At 39.4% G+C, this 23,366-nt stretch overlaps 1 protein-coding gene across 2 annotated transcripts; it reads right to left on the reverse strand.

Moving 5' to 3' along the window:
• Window positions 1-1,524: 1,524 nt before the first annotated feature.
• On the reverse strand, window positions 1,525-22,929 carry sppl3 (signal peptide peptidase 3). 2 transcript variants are annotated; one of them, XM_087791260.1, is made up of 12 exons: window positions 22,794-22,929; window positions 21,254-21,328; window positions 9,387-9,464; window positions 8,978-9,066; window positions 8,356-8,475; window positions 8,087-8,165; window positions 7,717-7,829; window positions 5,905-6,011; window positions 4,767-4,930; window positions 4,412-4,590; window positions 4,167-4,276; window positions 1,525-3,010 (listed from the first exon to the last, which is right to left on the reverse strand). In XM_087791260.1, the coding sequence occupies exons 2-12, from the start codon at window positions 21,280-21,282 to the stop codon at window positions 2,936-2,938; spliced, it is 1,143 nt and encodes a 380-aa protein (XP_087647386.1). In that variant the 5' UTR covers window positions 21,283-21,328; window positions 22,794-22,929; the 3' UTR covers window positions 1,525-2,935. The 2 variants fall into 2 exon arrangements, with proteins under 2 accessions (XP_087647386.1, XP_087647387.1); XM_087791261.1 differs by lacking the exons at window positions 21,254-21,328; window positions 22,794-22,929 and adding an exon at window positions 18,428-19,059.
• Between the last annotated feature and the right edge of the window lie 437 nt (window positions 22,930-23,366).

The raw sequence follows: 23,366 nt of genomic DNA on the forward strand, positions 1-23,366 counted from the left end.
GACTATTGATAAATGTGACATTTATATAGATCTTAAAAATCATTCGTTAATCTTTTTATTATTTTCAACCACAAACTGAAAGTAAAAGTTTTGAAATCTTCATTGACGTCACACGATCGTCAACAGGAACTACTGAATGAATCCTGAACGTAATTTACTTTTTTAAATATAATTTGGAACTCCTCTTAAATGACCAGACTCATGACTTCGAAAAAAAAACCTACACGAGTCCCCTGTACCAAGTGTAGCTGAACGAATATCCAGTTTATTATTATTTATTATACTAAAATCCTATTGTAATACATGGACTTGTAATAATTAGTTTGTTTCTACCGTTAAAGATGCTCAATTTAAACAACTTTTTAATTTTTTATATTGAGAATTAAAAGGAAAAGTGAGGAAAAAAAGTCCAGTTGGTGATGTAAATAAAAAGGTCCAGACCAGCAGCAGTTACAGTTAGAGTCATGTTTATTTACAGCAGAATCCTGAACGAGGAGGGGAGGGGTCTGGGGGTGGAGGGGGGGGAGGGTTGAGGGGAGACAAAATATTTGAGACCCAGCGCTTCAGGATTCATGTTTCACAACACAGTTCTTAATTTATTTATTCACCATTTGTCTATACAGAACCCTTCAGCAATAATATCAATGACCAACAGTTCTCTGGAAGAGGAGGAAATAAAAAAGGGAATATTTGTTAAAAATGTAACCACAATGAGCGTCCTCAGTAATTTATACATGTACGTACACACGCACACATAAACGCACACGTGTGTGTATTTAAGTGTGCGTGTATACCTGTATATGTATATAAATCTATAGATTTATCTCCATGTCCACCAGAAGGTTTGTGGTTCCATGATTTTTCCTGTTCCTGTCAGGTCCTAATAGTTAGCGAGAGGGGTCAGGATGACCCGTCAGTCTGATCTGACCGTTCCACTGAGCCGCTGACCCGAAGGTCCAGCGAGTGGCAAAAAAAAAACTGCATTAGCCCAGTCATCGCAGTCTGAAACACTGTACACTTAACATGCACGTCCAGACGGTACAAACAATCAAATAAAAATAAAAAATGGAATCAGAAGCGCGATCGTGGTCTGTGACCACCGTCCGTTGTGGTTCCAGTTCAAACCGGATTCAACCGACGAGCACCACTCGACAGTAGGAGGATGGAAATCAAAATAAGTTAGTCAAGGTGACAGTAAAAACATCCTGTTGGTTAGACTCAAACTCTAACCTACATTTTAGGATTCGTGAAGGTCAAAAGGTCACTCCCTCCCCATCCAGATCCAATGGGACTGTTATTGACGACACACACGCACACGCACACGCAACCGTCCGTCCAGACCAGTCGCTCTCATCCTCTGATGTCATCTCACAATAGTCAGGTCTTCATTGAGCGAGGAGAACCTGATTCAAATGTGCTGCTTGTTTTTTTGTCTTTTTTTTTAACCAAAGCCGTAACAAACGTAAAAAAAAAAAAGAAAATCTCTACAATGACATCAGGCTCATTTACAAATGTTTAAAAAAAAAGTGTTGAAGGTATTAAATAGCAATAAAAGACTTGTGCGAAGACAAACAGTACAAAACTCGATGAGGTTTCCATGATGAAAGCTACATTTTAAAAAAATCAAGTCAACATTCATTTATTTGGAGGAGAAAAAAAAAAAAACACTGTTTACATTTCCATCGGTCTGGAGGAAGAAGAGTAAAAACAAACAAGTGAAGTAGTGAGTTCATTTACAGGATCCAACCGTGTTCAACTGTGCTAATCTGGACACCTCAATGGAAACCTGACTATTGTCACCGTAGTAACGCGTTTTCAATTTAAAAAACCAAAAGTAAAACTCATCTGGTTTTCACGCTCGCACACAAACACACGCACTCGCCCGCGGGAAACTAACACTTTCACCGTCCAGCCGCCGGCGCCGAGGTCCCTCTTTTTTTTTTTTTGTTTTTGTCGTGTGTGTTTCAGAGCAAGCTTATAAAAACTTGAGAAAATCTTCAAATCGAAGCAGCTGGCTGCCAAAGTGTTTAGAAAAATGGACCTGCTGGCGGGGCTGGCGTTAGCTTCCCACCCTCTTCCACATGCTCCCCAACACAAATATAAACTCAAGAAAACCGCAAGTACATGTGTACACGTATATACAAATAGAGGCAGCCGCGTCAACACTGGAGGCAGCTCGACAATTTATAATGCATCATTTCTGTATATGCCAAGAATAAAACTTTTCTAAATAAAATACATAGTTATCTGTGAGGCCAGGGACAGCAGATGAACGAGGGAGGAGGGGGAGGGCGGGCCTCTGTGGGGGGGAGAGGGGGGTGTAGGAGGAGGGACAGAGAAGCATTTGTAATGGAAGATGAGCTGAAGGACTCCCCAGTTCTGTCCGGTGCCTCGCTTCATCTGGTTTAGCCACTCCTCAATAATAATAATAATAATAATAATAATAATAATAAGATGAAAAATGACCACAACGATGCTAAAAAAAAAAGAGATATAAACCTCAACCGTGTCTCGCGACGGCAAGTCCAGAAGAAAAGCGGGTCCAGCTCTCCGGGTCAGAGAGGAGGAGCAGAGCCACGAGGTGGAACCAGCAGAGACAGGATGTTCTCTAATGAAGAGGAAACAAACAGAAGCAGGAAGCCGAGATGAACCTGGGAGGATGCGGGGACCAAAGATGAGTTGTGTCGGGGCTTTTGTGATCCACACACACACACACTCACGCGCGCACACACACATACACGCACGCACACACACAAACACACACAAGTGTCCGTCCGAGGCCGCTCACAGAAGACTGGCGGAAAAGCATGAAGAGGTGATGACGACATGGCCTCACTGCGAGTGCGCCTCTCGCCTCCTTCCCTCAGATCGAAGGGAAGGGATCTGCAGCCTCCCCCCCCCACTGCCCCCTGCTGGTCAGTCGTCACACGCTGCATCATACCTCCAGGAAACGTGGCGTGGTGCTGGTCTTGGTGTGAAACGGCTCGGACCACATGCGCCGCAAATCACCCTGGAGAGACGGAGGAGGTTTAGACGGCGAGTCAGTGCCAGCGGAAGATCGACTTTTACATTTTTAATTGTTGGAACTTGTCGTTTTAAGCTTCAATTATTCAAGAAAAGAAAGTAAAGATTTAGAGCTTGAAACGACAACAACATTAAAAATGATCTAATGGCCCTGATATACTTCCATATCAATGCTTGTGCCACAGGAAATAAATCTTGTATCTCTCGTGTCGTCTCGGGGTCAAGGTGAACGACCTCCACCACTGCATATGTATTAATGGGAGCCAGAGAGGTCGTTCACCTTGACCCACAGACACCACAAAGAATACCACAAACACTTGTTTTCGGGCCTGCGGGTCACTTTGGTCGTGATATATTAACCTTGCGTTAACTCGGGGTCAGAGTTTAGAACAATCAGCTTTCACAGAAAGTAGAAGAATAAACTAAAAACGGCGAGGGTTTCACAACTCGTTTCCACATATTGACCTGCTGTTGCTTTACATAAGCAGAAGTGCTTGGATGTCACAAGCATGAGAACATCCCTGATCTCACTTCAAGTCTTGAACTTGTGATAATCTCAGAGCTACACCGGAAACAACTGCCGAGAATAAAAACATCAAATTGCATTTAATGTCAACATTGCTATTTTACAAGATGTTGTGCCTTTAAACAATAATGTTTTATAATGTCAAGGTACATATACTGAGACACTCAACACACGTGCAACGAGAATTTTTTCATGCCGTCTATTAAAGTCACGAGCGAATCAAGTGTCATCACGAAGACATGTATGACATCAGCACGGTGTGTAGCAAGAATGAGTCATAAATAGTGGAGATTTAAGAAAAGGTTGTTGGCGTCGCAAACACAGCTACGACCTCCGTCATCTCTTGAATCCGTTCATTTAGGAAAGTAGATTTCTGTGTTCATGTGTAAATCACATCCAGATGTTGAGCATGAACACGAAAAAAAAGTGAGATCAAAGACAAACCCGCCCTTCCTTACGACCAAGCTAAAAATAACGACACAAATGGAATGCAGACATAACCGCGCCGACTTGGTACTTACACTCGGGCGACAATAGCGAACCCGACACGAGGGAAACACCTTTTGATTGTAACGCACGCTGTTAAAACACGAGTCACAGAGCGAAGGGTGGATACCTTCAGGTAGGCCATGGTGAGCAGAGGCAGCAGGGTGAAGGGCACCAGGTAGAGCAGAGCAGGCTGAGCGGCACGATGGATCCTGGAAGCCACAGTTGCCGTCAGCAGACCTAAACACACGCAAACACAAGAGGTTCTTTAAACACAAATCACTTGAACGAGCAGCACATTCAGAGAACATGAAACCCAAACATGCACCGGCGTCTGGCCTTTCACACGCATCCGCGCATCGACCCCTCGCTTACCCACGAAGTATCCGATGAGAGTGCAGTGGAAATAGGAGACGCGCTGCATGCGCCCCGGCACCGGGACCTCGCCGTTTGCTTGCTTCTTATAGTTGTCGTAGCGCAGGACAAAACACAGGAGGAGCCCCGGCATCACAATGTCTCCGATTCCCAACATTGAGAAGTGACTTCCTGTTGAGCTGCAGGAAGAGAAGTGGGAGCAAAGGTCATTTACGCTGCTGACTGCCAGAGTGAGGCTCCACGTGGGATGATGTGGTGAAGATCATTTTGCTCAAGAAAACTCATCACTGGACTTTGAACACACAATAACGACTCCCTGGAGAACCTGGTATCGCCGCGGTAACATCGATCTCACCTGGGAAACACCAGTTTGCCGGGTAAAGACAGGCGTGGGACGTCTCGGCCCATCCCGGGCCCCAGGTGGAGCTTCCGGGAGAGGACGTCGATGGGATTTTCAGCAGGTTGGGTGGCGACTTTGACCATCACGTTACTGTTGAATATGTAAGCTGAGAAGAAAACCTGCGCGAGACAAAACAAGTACAAGGAAATGTAAACGTCAAAAAAAGACACATTTTTCTGAAAAACATTCAGCTTCTGCAGAGAACCGCGAACATATGCTGGCTCTGGATATGATTGGAAAAAAGTGCGTTGATTCATTCCAAACAAAAAACGTGAACAAGATATTCTTTAATTTTGTTACTGAAAAATAAGAAAACTATTTTAATAAAGAGATTTTGACATCTATTGTGCATTGTTTAAACTAGCAGCAAATACATACCAGTATAACAGAGAACGTCATGGGAGGCACCCATTAACACACCCACCTTACTTATAGTCTAAATCCAACAGTGAACTCCCATGAGGCCTTTGTACGCACTCCTATATTTAGTGACGGCTGATACTGAATTATAATTCTATGTCAAAAGCGATGCTGTGATTGGTTGGCTGGGCGGCAAAGCATTATTGGAGCTGATCAGGTCACCGTTACTGAGAAGGTTGTATAGGGAATGCACCGTATACACATCTTGTAAATTGAAATAAGGTTGTAAATATAAACAAACATTTTGCTAAATGCAGTGGATTTTCAGAACAACTGCAAAAAACTCATGGTACATGCATTATATGTAAAGGAGACTATGTGTGGTTATATTTACAGAAAATTAAAAGTTAATGAAAGTCAATAATATTTTTAAATCAAGTAAACGATAACATAAAATCGTGTTCCCCGTTTATCCGTTTAATTTTCATACAGCAAAAAGGTAGCAAAATATAATCTGATGTGATCTTTTAGGCTTTTCATTTTGGACTGATGAGAACAAAATTCTAAATTCCAAACAGCTTCTCACCATGACACCTTCTCACCATGATCTGCTGAATCTCTCATTTTCATCACAGCCACTAATGACCACTATATATTAAAGAGTTTCAGAGTCTCTGGTACTGAACTGTGAACACACATCTTTTTGTGTTCAACCCGACGGTGCTTGTCTTACCCAGAACACGTCGTAGATGAGGAGGCCCGATAGCAGCAGGCACGACACCTTCAGACTGGGAAGCCGCACAAATGCGATCATGGCGACACAAAGGCCCATGGCCAGAGCTGCGGCAGAAAATGATTTTGTTAGTACATATTAGACACAAAGCAACAGCAGATGTAAGTTCTGCTGAAAACATCCAAACCTTTTACAGAACATCTTAGTCTAAAATTGTTCCAGTAGACTTTCAACACAGCAGGAACTACGCAGGTAATGGAACATTTGTAGCTTTTACTATAGAACCCTGCCTTTGACAGTTCCTATAGAAACCATTCTCTGGCATCTGCCGTGTGTCAAAGGAGACATTCAAACCAATGAGCTCGGAGAAAACCTCAAAAGTGTTAAAAGCAGAATTAGAGAAAATCGTCATAATTATACTATGCCTACGAATCTTTGATGTCTCGCACAAAATACACGGTGATTCGTTCACATTGCCGACTCCAACAGTTAAGAAAAACACCTCCTCCTTTACAAAATTGCTACATGGATCGCTTTGAAGTAAAAAGGATGTTCATCTGCAGTGAGAGTCCAGGATGTTTTGTTAGTTCCGCTATTGCGAGTCAAAAAAATAAATTAATGTCACCAGATATTTTGAAATTTGAAACCACAAAAAAATCTTTCTTATCATATCTTCACATTTTGAAATATCAGTCAATTATTATCAAGCCAATAAAGGCCGTGGGAACCTTCAATTGTTCTTGACTTTGAGTCCTCAATGTTAGAAATGTAAAACATATTTAAAAAAAACAGGCATTACGGTCATTGTCTGGAACATTTAAATCTAACAACTTGCTATTCTCTGAAGATCTGAGCCACATTTTGCATCACCGTCATGAGCAAGAACTGTAGCAAAACACTAGCTGCAAGTAGCTGCCTCGTTTATCTGTAATTAAATAGAATAATATTCATTTTATTACTGTTCACGGCCTCATGCGACTCTAATCTCTGCTGGACTGGCTGCCTCCGACCAACAACAACAGAGCACCAAAGCTCATCATATTTTAAATGATGCCATTAAGAGAAACATGCAATTTAAAGTCTGGATTATGCATCAAATTAAAAGCCCATTGACGTCTTATTTCACAGTTGTGTGCTCACATGATCTATCGAGCACATATGATGACATTAAGAGCATCAAGACACCACAGGAAGATGCAACCAACGGACCATTTAGCTCCGCACCACACCAGCAGTCAGATATTTCCCAATATGCATTGCTGCCACTAGATAGTTTTCCGCTGCAACAGTGGTTTATAGTCCTCATTCAAAGATCATATAGACTTTCAATACTAGCTTTCATGATCACTGCAATGTGACTTTACTGGGTACATGAATGCAGCGACACTTCTACAGCTCGAGGCTAAAGATTTGCAAATGAGCTCCAGTTTTAATATTACTTTTTTTTTTTTAACTTTTCTTCAGCTTGGTGATTGTAACCCCCGGAGATGTTGGTACACCCACTTTGTTAGTGCTCGGAATAAATGTGAGAAGTACAAGAACGGGAGAAGGAGGCTGCTTACACTACAACGCCATATGGAAATACCATCATTAAAAAAAATTATTATAAAAACATTTTTTTCTTTGCACTATTCAGCTATAGTGTTACAAATTGTAAGACTAGTTAATCTGAGAGTAGTTCAGCTCAGCATCGGCTCGCAATAAGATGATAAAACAAATACATGCGAGTTAAATCTCTCATGAAAAATAAAAAACCCTGGACCCCGACACAAACACTCAACAATCGTCAGAGCCGGCATGACCGGGACATACCGTCCATGAGCAGCCAGTGTCCAGTCAGCACCCAGATGAGCACCAACATTACTGAGAGGGAGAAGGACAGTAGCTCGGCCAAAGTGAAGCGCCCACAGCAGCCAAAAGAAATTCTGTTTCCAGACAGAAAAAAGGCATTCGGTTACAAATTAAATACACAAAAAATACACAATGTATTTCTTTATAAGATGCAGAATACATTGTGCTGAATATTGGATATAAATCAAGTTCATACAAGACTTAAATGCAGGCACCTATAGTAACAAAAATACTAGAAAAGGTGAGGTTAATATAGAATTACACCATTCAATTTAAATAAAGCTATGAATGATGTAAATGACACACAAGCACAAAACAACAGATTCCTTACTTGTTCTGTGGGGAACACGGTCTGGTCAGATACTGGCACATTGGCAACAACAGGAATGCGAACGCAATTGTTGCAAGTACTGGGCAAAAGAACAAGAGAGAAACAATGAGACCAGAGGCTCCAACAGACATCATCTTATTAGAGCGCTTTAATTAAACGACAGATGATTGGTGTCGTTGATCGATGAAGAGAAAGGCTTCATTCCCCACAAGGCTCATCACAAGCGCAGAAACATGAAACCAGAGGGAGGTTCCGCTCACAACATTTACCTGCAGTGCAGATGGTGAAGACCACCTGAACAGAGTCGAAGAAGAAGAACATGACTAGGAGAGACACAGAGGCTCCTATTGGCAGGAACAATGCTTGTGTGGAGTCTATGGTCTGAATACCTGATGAGAGGAAGAAGAAGAAAATAAACACCGTGCACAAGTTTGAATAAAGTACACATTTATAATTTTTTAGCTAAACGTAGATATTCCTTTTCCTCATGGCAGCACCAGTGACTAAATATAGCAGTACATCACTTCTCAGTATGTTAATATGCAAAAGGAATTAAATAAAGAGATATATTTATTACGTTTGACAAAGAGTGTCTTAAAAGTCACATATGTAATAGTTAACCATTGATTTAGTGAAACACAAATGTTGTGCAAGTGTCTGCTTCATGAACAAAATGTCTGATACTTTACAGCCTAGATTATCAGTTCAGCTGTATTTTCACTGGCGTGAGATTTTTAGAAATGTTACAAAACTATATTTAAACCAAGAGCTGTACTAACATCAAGTTTTATAAAAAAAAAAGGGATTTAAAAAGGAACTTATACAAACTTTCATTGACATAAATTGAGTTTTCAACCCAAACATTGCGGTTTGCTGCAGGTCAGTACTTACTGTTGTTTGTGTTGTTGTTAAAAGACCCCGGTGCCATGGGGTTCCCGTCTTTATCCTTCTCCTGGTTCTCACAATCCATGTTTAACGACCTACACAAGGAAGACGGAACATAACGGTGACTCCAGAGCTCACCATAAAGATTTTAAAGTGTCTTTCTCAACCCCAGCAGTGATTAACATTCAAGAGAAAGGTAAATATTTGTTATTATTGTCAATACCAATAGTTTATTAATAATAATTTCCATAGATAAACAACTAAGAATATTGAACACGGTGATAGATAAGTTGTGGTTTTCAAAGCAAGCTAGCACGAGTCAGTGTTGTTAGTGTGTAGATTAAAGGCCTCTCGTATGTGGAGGAAAGGTACCGCACGTCTATGGACGGCTGATTATTTATTTAGGGATACTCACCTGAAACTGCCATAGACGATGAGGAGGATTGAGATTAGGAAGGTGGACACCTGGCTGGAGTCAACTAAGGAGTACGCCCTGAAAGACATAAAGACAAACATCAATGATGCAAAACACAAAAACAAACATGACACAGGAAGCATATAATAAGTCACTGAATGAAGACTTCAAATATTTCAGACACACAAATGCCAACATAAAGCTGCAGTGCAGGTTTCATCTGCATCACGAAAGTCATAGTGATTGTGTTTTGCATTCCTTGATCCCACTAAGATAAAGTCTATAAAAGTATCTTTGTATTTTGCTTATCATTTGAATAAAACAAATGCATGTTCGATGTGACTTAATATATAAAAATAATTATTTATAGTAGCAGTTGTGCTGTAAATACACTCGCCAATATGAATTTATTATCAGAAATGTTTATTGTAAACACAATATAAGAACTTGCTATGATGGCAGTACAAAATAAAATAATGAAATAAGATAACACAAAAAAGCAGGTTGTCACCAAGTTAGCCTAAAGAGAAGTAGTAATTAAAATATCCAAAATATGCTGATCCTTAGTATACATCTGGTAAAAGGTTTCTACATCTATATTCAAGTGTGTTGTCACAGTGTGTGTATAGGTGTCCTGACTGATGGTAAACCACAACTTGGCCTTAATTATGCTTTAAAACAAACCTATTTCACCACTTAAGTAGTCATTATGCATCACCATTCTGTATTTATACAGGCAGCCTTTTTATTTAAAAAATAAATACATAAGTGGATCCGAGGCATTCTGTCATAGGAAAGATAATTATACAAGTCAGCTAGTTTTTACAAAAGCCACGATTCACAATGTTCACTCTCGAACTAAAACATTCCTCACATGGGACATATTCTGTTGCCTCGCCGGTATTCTTTCCCTTCGTTTATTATTTCAGCAATATGCTACTTATCGGAGGAAAAGACGAGAGTACATCCATCATCAGAAACAGGGTTATGCAAAGTTATTCATGTCGAGATAAAAGTAACAGCTCTACTGTTGTTGTCTACAAAGATTAAGTACCGCTGGAACCATCACGGGGCTGCACAGCCCGCTGTAGACGCCGGTTGTAAAATGATCGTGAAGATTGTAAGAATGAAAACCACAATTCTAAATAGACAAATGTGCTGGTCAGGACAATAAACAACTCTGCGTAATGCAAATTCATTCAAAGGAAAGAAATCTGAAGAACAATGTTTGGACAATTGAGAATAAAATGATCCAATAATTTTCAAAGTGAAGGACGAAGCTACTGGCAAACATCGGGCGCCAAGTCGGCCTCTGGTGAGTGGAGTGGACCAAAAAAAAAAAAAAAATACTATTTCCGAGTCACAGCACCGACTTGACATGCCTGATGATAATGCAGGCCTGTCTCCCGGGAGAGGACAAGTCTGGTATTGTGTATAAATGCGGTCTGTCGTGATGGGCAGATTAGATCTAAATCCTAACCCGACCCCGGACTCTCAAACCTCAACTGAAGAATGCACAGTATAAATATGACGTGGTCTCCCTTGTGCCAGTTAAAAAGCTATCAAATCAGTTTCCTCATAGGTCACACATGTACAACTTTATAATAACCATTAGATATCAAATGGTTCATAGACAAAAAGCTGAATGGACACACTAGCCATGTGGCCCTTTGGCAAGGGTTTGAAAGTAGTGATAATAATATTAATAACAACAATAAACCAATAGTCACCTGGTTAAAAGTAGTCACATTATTAAACAAAACCATAATCAAGGCACTTTGTAGTCACAAATCTAAATTGAACTTTTAAAAAAGTGCTTAGAGCATTAGAAACTCAATTAAGAAACCAACCTTCTTCTTCTGACAGATTGATGATGTCACTGCCACACAAACACACCAAGTCAACAGACAGCTGGTTTAATCTCCCACAGACCTAATTCATATTCTGGTATCGAACTGGTTCGTCTAAATTCTGCACACAGAAGCCCGTAGAACATGAGTGAGAAAGATGAATGGAACATTTAAAAACAAAATACAATCCCGGACTGTTACGGCCTGGATGAAAGCCCAACATGCCATAAGACGTCCTTGTTCGGCAGCAGACTGGCTTTTCAAATAACACAATACCAATACCGACTCCCATCGAGTCGGGGGAATGCATGACTTGACCACTAAGAGTTGGATGGCTGAGCAACAATGAGGACTTTCTGTGGCTGGATTTAAGCATGCAAAAATATTTACGAAACAATCCAGTATTTCATTCATCATACGAGTAATAAAATAACTAAAACATCAACATTAAACTTGTACACGTTGATGTACAGTACTTCTTTATTGATGATGTACAACTAGGTCACTGGGTTAAAGACAATATTTCAATAAGTAATACGTTTTTAATTTGATTGCAGCATGGATTTTGTTGTAAACACAATACAAACGAACGTCTATTATGTATTTTAAACAAGGTTTTCATTTTGCTTAAAGATGACGGTCGACAATTTCTGAACTTTCTGTAGTTTTAAATGAAAGATCTTTCAAAATATCTCATCCGCGGATTTCACAAACCGCAGCATAGCTGCAGACAACAATTGACAATAGATTGGGTCGACTCATTTCTGCCTAGACCAAAGAGACAGATCCTTCATCACACGGAAAAAGATTTAAAGTTTTGTCTTCAAGTTAAGTTAAGGTTTTGCACCAATTCATCCTACATCTTTGATAATAAGCAAGCTAAATATCTCTATTCACTCCAAGTGGAACTGGAGAGATTTTATCTGGAAGTAGTTTGACAAAATATGGGTCAGCACTTTCAGAAACCTTCACTGCTCTTAGAGATGGATTTACTATAAGGGTTAGTTGCACTGGCTGGATGTGGGACAACATTGATAAAATACTTTTGTATATATTCAACATATTAAAAAAGCTTTCGAAGGATTTGATAATCGTCTGTTCTATTACTTTTGTCCATCAAAAGTAAAAGAACAGACAAACAAAATGTGTTCATTGATTTAATCCAGTCTTGTGCTTCTGTTTTGAAGAGAAACGAGTTCCATGGACAAACACATTTCTGATTCTTCTATATAGTCAAGCTTTAGATTTGATCAACATTTATGTTTGCATGCATTTTTATTGTAGTCCACTCCACTTATTTTTTTGTCAAGTCTACAAATGAATGAATGACTGACTTAGCCAAGAGGGCAATTAAACAGACCTGACCTGCAGTACTCCATAAGCAGATGGGGGGGGTTTTACTGAAGCAACGGGCCTTCAGTACGTGAATTAACATTCATCTCTGCCCGACGTCTTATCCAATTATGGAAATAATGGTCTGAATCCTTCAGGAACAAGGATGTAATTTGTTATTAAATGTGACCTTTAGGCCTCCGTTATTACAAGTACATATCTCTTGACTTGCTCCTTGCTCAAAAAGAAGCTTTCCGTCAGGCCTACAAATGTTGCCAACATGCGTCTTTAGTGACAACATTACTATTGGATATGCATGTCAGGATGTTCCCCATCAAGGAGAGATCGTCGGTCTGTGATGTCAGGTCTTGGGTCGTATGAGAGACTATGTTTGAACGTAATCAAACTGGATGAACCAGCAGGAGGAGTTTATCTTTAAGTTACCTCAATGTAAAGATATTTTAGAAAGAAATGTACTGTGCTAGCTAAGGACCCGGGTGGCTGATGTGCCTCACCAAATAGTCAACACCATCAGTTATGCATTCTATAAAACTATCAATGTGTGGATTAAAAAAATATGTGAAAAGGAGCCGTTTAAGAAACCCTAAGTTAGTTTTCTCTGAATTAAGCGCCAACTAAGGCTTTTCGGTTTCACGAAGCAGATTCAGCGTAACCATGGCAACATAAGCAGAGAACCAAGGTTTTCTCCGACGTTATAACCCCAGGTTTCCTGGTACATAGAACAGATAGAAGTTATCCCTATTGGGAGAGGATGATAAGACTCCAAATAGTTGTAATACAATTCCGTGATGAGCACCTGTTAGTTGCTGAGAAATATTGATAAAAATCCTTCCTCACTGTAGTCGAATGTCATTTTTCACTTTTCTTCACGCATGCGATTGGTCAACTTTGAAATATAAAAAGGTACAACTACATTTGAAAAAGTGTTTGAGAAGCAAGAACATATTTTATTGAGTATTGTTTTGATTGTTTAAGCGCTTTGTGACCCTGGTCTGGAAAAGCGCTATATAAATACAAATGACTTACTTACTTACTTAGATATGTCGATGGTGTTAACAGTACACAATTTTATAACTTTGACCACTCAAAGAAATAAATTGTATTTTGTTTAGGCCAAAAGAAAACGAAAATGTCAAATAAATGCAAGAAGATTTGATTCATATTTGATCCCATATCAAAACATTACTCAGTACTTGGTGTGGAGAACAGTGTTGGCAAGAACCAAGCTTAGACATTTCCTGTAGATGATAAACAGGCGTGCACGCATCTCAGGAAGAATTTTGGATCACTGCTTTTTTGCAGACGCTCTCCAAATCATCGAGGTTCCAAGGTTGTTGCTTCTCAACTCAAAGCTTGATTTACCTCTAAAGATTTTGGATAGGATTACGGTCTAGACCACTCAATACCCTTAAATCCATTTTTCTCCAGTCACTTCCTTGTGTTGGCTGTAGGTGATATGGGACATTGTTGTGCTCGAAGACCTATCCACACTTCAAGTTTCCTGACTTGGAACAGGAAGTTGTCACACAGAGCTTCACAGCACAAGACCTCATCCATCTTCCCCTTGATGTAGTGAAGCTGACCTTCCCCCCTTTAGCAGATAAACAACCCCAATGAGTTTGATGATTGCAAAAATTCAGAAGGGCCTTAAGATGGGTTCTTATGAGCAGGAGGACGATAAAGTTGCAGTTGGATTTTAAACTAACCTGCTTTAATAATAGTACTTGATACCTTTCTTACACCTTTCTCGTGTTCAGTGGAAAGCTTCTAGGGCTGCACGATATATCTAAAAAAAATATTGATATTGGCAGGTGCGATATGCATATTGAAAACATGTGCAATAATTTATCAACCTTTATGCATGCGTGTACAAGGAGGTGGGATTTATTATTAATTTGGTGATAAAACGACGCAGCTCCTCTCTGATGTCATGTTAAAAGTGATATCGCACTTATTTCCGAAATGGTGCAGCCCTAGTAGCTGCCATGGTGAAAACTTGCATGGAGCCCCAAAACCACCAGACTGAAAGTAATTTTGTGTCACATTTCTAATTGTTGCACCAATGATTGACTTATTTAAATCCCATTTATTGCTAATGGTCTTGTAGGCCATTTCCCGCCTTATGCAGTTAAACAATCTTGTCCTTGGAAAGTTATTTTGCTTGGTCCATGATACAGAAGATTGCGTTCATGGACTATGTATTTTATTCAGGTAAGAATTAATAAGTGTGTATTTCAAATACGGTGAGATTAGGAGAAAGATCTTTAAGCGAGAGGATTAGTATGTGGTAGCAAGAATTATTTATGGTTTGAAGGGGATCAAATACTTTTTTCACCAGGCCACATTTCAACATTAACTTCTAAAACGTATGCTTAATTACAGCTACACAAGTTCACAATTGCAGGGGTGATTGAAATGGCTGCAAATTTTCACAAAATCGAAAACACATGGCATGCAAGCTCGAAGTTGGTCAATCCACAGATCTGGTCTGGACACCAGGCTTGGGAAACGCGCTTCTTGAAAGAGACCCCAGTAAAGTGTATAACCATTGTATGCCGGGAATGAAATGTACTGAAAAATATTAATGATATTTCTAAATATTTATCAAACTATAGAATATCAAAATAGTCTGTGCAGGTGTTGCAATCATCCTCTTAACCCAAGATGTGCTGGTTCGCACAATATAATCATACATTCAGAACAAAGGAGATAAAAGGAAGCATTTGCTCCCTCAGTTATACTGGCAGTCAGATTCTTTTCAAATAAATAACCAAAAAAAAGTCAACATTAAAGCCAAAGTCGGTACAAGGTTGCAAAATGTAAATCATTTTTTAAACTTGCATAACATCATGAAGGAGATCTGTCAAAACCTTGATTTCTGTTTTGTTTAGATATGAATTGTGAAACGGCTACATAAGCTAACCCATGGGAAATAGTTCTCTTTTGATTACAGTTTAGCCAAATAAATGTTTCAAAGGGACTTCATTGTCGTTTAGTGGTTTATGCTGCAGTTAGATTGCAGCATAAACTTTTATCTTGTCATTTAATGGTACCTCACAAATTTCAATGGGTGTTTTGCAATCGCCAAGCTAATATGAGAAGATGATAGGATAGCTATGTTACAGCCAACGGCATGATAATGATTTACTGTATGTAACGTATCAGGTAATCGAGGAATGTAAACTTCAACAGCTTTGGTTTGTCAATTGTTGTCTGGTATGAACCAAGAATTAAATCAATACCTGAAAAGATTTATGCAAATAACAATTCAACTTCAAAAATGTATAATTCTACAATATATTACTTGTATAGATCTTGCATATTTTGCAGTAAAAAAAAAAAGAAACCCGTTTTTAACAGCTTTAGAAAACTTCAAAAATAATAGCAATGTTTCCTTTCAGCTAAATACACTGTTTCTCTTCAAATAAAGGCAAACAGACTTCTGTGGTTTTTAAGCTCCAACTGTGATTTGTTCTCTCAATTCCTTTTTGGTTAGTCTGTTTGTCTGCCACGCAGAGGGCTGTAGTTTAAATCCCGGTTGTAGGCCGCGTTGTGTCATGAAGGCCTTCCAACGTGTGACCAATGCCAAGTGAAACAAAAAGAGTTCAAGGGCAGGGATGACCCAATCTGGATTCAACTCTTACATATTGACATGGTTCACGGGAGGTTTTTCTAGGCTTGGAAAAGCAATACTTCTTCTTGTGCGACACTACATCCTCGGCATAATGGGATAAAGGGTTGATTTAATGGCTCAAGATGTGACGTAGTCGGGATTAAGACGAGCAGGTTCGAATCAAATTTGTTCAGCACTCGTATACAGTAAGTAAAAGCACATGTCAACTTAAGTTTGAAATTGTCTTGTTGTGTCTTTCTAAGATGTAAAATTGTGTCTTTAATACAAAATAATTTAGAATACGTCTGTAAATATTAAAGATCACTAATGCATAGATTTGACGACAAGCCACAAACGTATTGTTGCCGAATACTGTAACATTTAATTTAAAAGAATTTGTGGTAGACAACGGCCGAGATCGCAGATATAAAAACAATTCTAACATTCAATAGAGAATTATTTTAAATAATATACAAGCTAAAAGCCCCATCGCATCATGATAGTTGTGACCTTAAATATTTATTATCTCTGGAGATTATACCGAAATTACACAACTCAAACCAGATATACTACAGAGTTCTGGAAAAAAAAAACATTTTACAACTCATTTGAGGACCATGCATCATATTGGATTTCAATTGAGAAATGTAATTTAAGTATTATCAATGATGGTAACAGCCATTGTTAACAAGCAAAATTAAATTTGGGAATATTTTTGTAATCCGACGTACCACTCACAGGGGACTAAAGATGAAAACTAGCGTTTTGGCTAATTCTGGCTATTTTAACCATTGTAATCATGCGTTTTATAAAATTGCAAGTCTCCTTTTAAATAAACTATTTCTAATTCTTCATGGACCAAAACATGTTTTCTATACTGGTTAGCTAAATAGCTGTGGGGCAACAAGACTGAAGTCTTAAAATAATCCACTTATATTTTAAAATAACACATAACTTAAAGTACCTTTAAGTTAGTAAAAATAAAAGTTGACTTTTAATGAGCAAAAATGCCTTCTTGGGAGTGTGAGACAAAATGTAACGAAGCACATGAAATAGTTTTGGATAATTCTAATATAGTTCGGAACAACATACAGTTTAAAGACCTCAGAATAGAATTGTGCGATGATTTATTTCCAAACATAAAATCTCAGGAGTCAAACCGAAATAGAGGAGGTTATTGAAGAAAAGGGAAGTTGGTGAATCACCAATAAACTTCTAAAACAATCTAAACTAGAAGAGTTTGGTAATGAAAACAATGTGTAACAATAAAACAGAACAACTGAAATCAATGAAATTCATAAAATGGTACACAAAAAAGTATCTAGAATAGCAATACACAGTACTTAAGTACCTGAATGAAAAGTAAACAATATGAACATAAGATAAACACTAGAGGTGAGAGGCATCTTTTTTGGTTTATAATAAAATAAAGGAACTTTGGTAAGGTTTCAAAATGTCCTGCTATTAAAAAAAAAGGGTATAGAAAATATGCGTTTCTCTACATATTAAATATTTAGCGTTAAATGTTAGATCCTCACATTGTTGACACATCTATAAGCTGCACATTTATTTTTGAATAGTTTTATGTTAGAATTTCATTCAAACCTCACTCATTTGTTTAACGTGAACAACACAAATATGTTCACATATCGATTCAATTCATTGGTGATTAACAGCGTGATTTTTTCTAGTCAATCGTATCAGTTCATCTGTTCAACTCTACGATCCACGACATCCACACGAGTCCATCATAAATGGGAGACACCAGCATTGTTATTAAAAGTGACGGGACGTCGTTGAATCCTGGCCCTTTCATCAGCTAATGCTAATGTGTTGGCACGGCTAACGTAACACGCTCGGCACTGACGCTACCCGACAACGAGAGGTTACAATGGAAACACGTGAAGCGGTTTGAGGTAACGCTCGTGGAACCCCCATTTTTTCGAACAGGTTCTCAGTAGATCCGCGTAGAACTGGATCTCAAACTGGGGAGCGTTAGCATCAGCTGGTGCTGCGGCTAACAGCTAGCACCAAACAAGAGGTGCAAGGATTCATCTTGAATGAGGTGACACTATTTTTTTTTCTTTCCTTTCACCACTTTCGGGTTTTTTGTGAGAGAGAAGTGTGTCATTTGAATGGTCGGCCATGTTGTGTTACAATTATACAAAATAAAACAATAGCCGCTTAAGCTAGCCGTGTGTAGCTAGCCGTGGTAGCGCACTCACCAGGATGTGTAGCCCTGCTCCGCCATATCGCCGACAAACAGTTGCTGACAAACGCGGATTCGGGTCCCAGTGACACCCCGAAAAACCTCGGGTGCAAGGGTTTTCTTCTTCTTCTTTTTCCCTCCGACAATGGACTCGCACTTAGCAGTTACATTTAGGCGTTAACATGGTGGCGCATCCCCGACGCCAGCTAGTGATCACTAGCTGGAGATCTGATGGTTCGGCTCTCGGGGAGGTGGACAAGACAAAGCACCCCGAGAAAAAAAAAAGGAAAAAAAATGGAGAAAAAACACACTGATGTTATTATGGACGAGGTTTTTTTTTCTGTTTTCGCCCAAATGTCCCGGTCGTCACCCCCCAGCAGCCGAGATGGCTTCGGTCCTCCGGTGAAGCTTTACACCCAGTGTGGATCCATATTCCAAAGCGCGATGTCGTCCAGGGATAAGTGGGTTCTTCCTCCCGGTCTGCACCCCTCGCACTTATGGAAGACGGTTCAGCTTTGTTGTCTATGACGAGAGTCGCGGGAGCGCGCACAGCCAGCCGCGCAGTGGAAGCTTTGCAAGTAGGACGTGAACGAGAAGGCTTTTGTGCACTGAAAAAAAAAATCACTGGCACTGCTCTTTACTGGCGGCGATGCAGTCAAAACACACACACTCACACACACACACACCTGCATCTCATGCACGTCATTTTCATTACTTGCTTATCTGAACCCTCTTCAGTTTACCTGTTGTACCTGTTTGAACTGACGCCACCTAAACAGGGGAAAGACTATTAAAGATTTGAACTGAAAAAAAAGCGCATTATTTTTGCGTTATTTATTATAAAATGTATATTTAAAACACATGATGTCAAAATCAGGGTTCAATACAATTTAATTTAGACCATCTGGTCTTAAAATCAAATATTAATTGAAATATTGACCTTTTTTCTTTTGCTCGGATGGACATTTGGTTATTTGTACTGTAACCACGTGAAAAAAGCGACTGTAAAATTTGACAACACCTGCAAAAATGAATGGCGAAGGTAGTTTGTGTTGAATAAATTGCGATAAACTCAGTGATAAAAATTAGATTCAAAGCTAGTGAGTTGGAACCCATTATACGTGTAGTTCGAATGTTTAAAAAGAAAGTGAGTGGAGTCTATTACGTCATCTTTATCTCCATAGTAACAGAAAATAATAACAGATAAGAAAAAAAACCCTCTTTTTTTTAATCTAACAAAATATAAACTAGAAACCTTCTTGCTGTATCGTCTGGAGATGTAGAGACAAGGATGTGATAAACCATTGGTTTGGTTTTTTTGGGATCTGTAGTTTCAATTTCTTATTCATCGACGTCAAGAGACGTTCTGTTGATGACTCTCTTGAAAATATATATACCATGTACATCGAGTCTCCGAACTATCCCTTTTCAGAACGGTCTTATATTTCTGACTGTTCATTGACCCTTTCATTGGTTGATTCATTATTCACGATGCGTTGCCTGGAGGCAAAGGTAGGCAATATACGTGATGATCTCGGGTCAGCCTTGGTAAAGCTCAAGGGACTTTTTTACCGCATTGTTTCAAGATGATACCTTTATAAAGACAATACTGTAACTCCCCGTCCAGGATCAACAACATAAATCTGTATGATTTTCATCTGCACCTTCCATACGATCTATATCAACCAAACTGGCTCCTTAAGGTGTGAAGCAGCAGATCTATTCCGAGTGTCATGCAGACTAAAAACAACCACATCTCTGTACACAAGACTACACCTACACACCTAATGAAGCGTGTCAGCTTCTTATTTACTTCTATTGGCTATAAAATGAACATTTTTTTAAAGAGCTCCTTCTCGAGCACTCTGGAACTTCCCCCTGTAGATTTTCCGCCGTGATAAACATCGCCATTGCTGCAAACTGCTCACCAATAAATGGTGGAAAATTGGGAGCGTCTCAAGATCAGAGCAGAGATGATGAAATCAACAGGCCACATATCTGGGACAGTGAAGGTGAAAGATAGTCTTGCCTCTCGAGCCAATGCACAGGCAGTTATGAGATTGCTTCTGCACTCCAGGCCCCGCACATTGACAAAAATGCTGTGTGATGTGACACATATGATAGATAGATAGATAGATACTTTATTCATCTCCTTAGAGAAATTCGCGAAACATATGTCGTGTGAACGCCACTCGTACACTGAATACATTAACATTGGTGAGGCTACAGCGAGTCGATGTTAGATCAGTACATTTTGTCCTAAAAATGAACATTTAACAACAAGTAAATAAATGGGGGGTTTATGGAACTTGAAAAACGCCCAAAACAAATTTGATTCTGTGAAATAAAACGATTTTAAGACCCATGTTCCGCATGTATTCATGACAGTTGGTGAGGTGTTAGGGTTCTAAGCTTATCTCTATAGCTGGAGCTGACTAGTCACTTCCTTCCTCCGCTTGCCTTATCCTTTCACAGCTTATATATATAAAAAAAGTGTCACAACTATGGAGAATAACATAATGTCTTTAGAAAGAGTAAACATGTGGTTAGACATGTTTTGTGTCATCATCAGGAGTCATTTTGGCAGGGGTTACATTTTCAAAACCTTAAAAGCGCTGAGAGGTAGCACATACTTTCAAGTCACATGACCTATTGTAGTATTTTAATGTATGCACTCATGTTTCTTCTGTTCTTGGTAGTTGCAGATGGAGCTGGGTGTCAGAGCAGTGGCATATAATTGATATAATGTTCTTAAAAAAAAAGAATTAGCTTAAAGGAAGATCACAAATAGGGCTGTATATAAATAAACATCAATGATATGGTTCCGTTGAAGGTAGCTCACCCAGTTGAAGTGCCGGTAATTATTAGCATTTAAAATCCTGCCTTTGTTGTGGTAATTTTGAGATGTGTCAGATAGCTGCCGAAAGAAAAAAGAAAAGTTAAGATTGCAACACATGTAAGTAAGTAAGTAAGTAATATTTATAGCGCTTTTCCAGACCAGGGTCACAAAGCGCTATAACAATCAAAACAATACTCAAAAAAAGTATATACTTTAAAGATCAAGATAATACTGAGAACAACACAGGAGTTCCAGAAATTCAAGGAAAAGCCTGAACAAATAGAAACGTCTTAAGATGTTTCTTAAAGGAGTCAGTAGACTCCATCAAGCGCAGAGAGAGAGGAAGATCGTTCCAAAGCTTAGGAGCAACAGCCTGAAAAGATTTCTCTCCTCTGGTCCTGAGCCGTGTGCGTGGAACCATCAGTAGATTCTGATCCACAGACCTCAGAGCCCGAGCTGGGGTGTAAGGCTGGATCAGATCAGTGATGTAAGGAGGAGCCAGACCATGAATAGATCTGAAAGTAAGAACCAGAATTTTAAAGTTGATCCTGAAAGAAACTGGAAGCCAGTGAAGAGTTTTAAGGACCGGAGAAATGTGAGTTCTTCTACTTGAGCGGGTCAGAATTCTAGCTGCAGAGTTCTAAATCAACTGCAGGCGAGACAGCTCCTTCTTGTTAAGACATGAAAACAAACTGTTACAATAGTCCAGACGAGAAGAAACAAACGCATGGATTACAAGCTCCAGATCATGTTCCGTCAACATTTTCCTAAGTTTAGAGATTTTTCTCAGTATTAGGAAACAGTTTCTGGTCAGTTTTCTGCAGTGCCGAACAAGAGACACGTCTTTATCAAATACAACACCCAGGTTTCTCAGGCTCAGTTTGACAGACTGACCTAAGTCACCCAAGTACTGACTCAACCCTGGAACCTTATCATCAGGAGCAATCACCAGTGTTTCAGTTTTGTCCACATTTAGCTGTAGAGTGTTTTCACTCAGCCATTGTTTGATTTCTAGCAAACAATTGACTAAGCTGTTCAGCCTCTGGGGCTCAGTTGGATCAAAAGAGCAGTAGAGCTGGATGTCATCAGCAAAAATGTGATAAGAAACATCTGGAAATCTCTGAATGATTTTACCGAGGGGAATCAAGTACAGCAAAAACAATAAAGGACCCAGAACAGAACCTTGAGGGACTCCACACAACAGATCTGCCGATTCAGACCTCATTTGATTGGCAGTTACACTAAAACTGCGCCCAGAAAGATAAGATGAGAACCATTCTAACACAGACATGTGTGACATATGTGTCAATCTCATGGGCCGAGGGCCAAATCCAGCCATGCCAAGTCATTATGTGGCGCGCTGCATTGTTGGCTCAAACCACAAAACTAAAAATGTTTAAGTTGAAACACTTTAAGATAAGATAAGATATATAGAGTAGGAATCAAAAATGTATACAGAGGCTTCCAAAAAAGAGTTTGTTTAAAGGGAAGGTATTTGCGTGAGTGTTTGATAGAAGGACAAAAACATCAGATTCATACTTACTGTCACGGACATCTTGGCTGATATACATTTAGTTCAAGTTTGACATTCCTGATCTAAATGTTTACAAATATAGAAACTTTGAAAAGGTGTCGCTCAAGAGACAAAATTCACTTTCCAGACAAGATTCTATGTGGTAAATAAGGTACTACATACTAGGTATGCACTGCTGCTGCTATGGTTGGGCAGCCCCAGTGCTGTCTAAATAAAGCCAATAAAATTCCTATGTGACATCATTATCACCAATGAAAGTACATAAAAGCCCCTTCCTTTCTAAATAAAAGAAAATAACTTTTTAGCGGCTAAAAAAGGCAGAGAAGCTGGACTCACTGGTGACATTTGCTGAGAGAAGATCATTGGACAAACTACTGTCCATCATGGATGATGACAGTCACAGTGAGCAGTGAGCAGAGAAGCAGATGGAGTGAACGAATGCTCCTCCCATGATGCAACACTAATAGACCCAGGGACTCATTCATTCCTTGGGCTTTTAGATTGTATAAGTTTGGGGGCAGGAGTGGAGTGAAAAGATGATTCTACTCCACGTTAATCTTTGTATCCTTTGTCTTTGTTATT

Source organism: Callionymus lyra, chromosome 5 (assembly GCF_982586985.1).
Source record: "Callionymus lyra chromosome 5, fCalLyr1.hap1.1, whole genome shotgun sequence".
Lineage (NCBI taxonomy): Eukaryota > Metazoa > Chordata > Actinopteri > Syngnathiformes > Callionymidae > Callionymus > Callionymus lyra.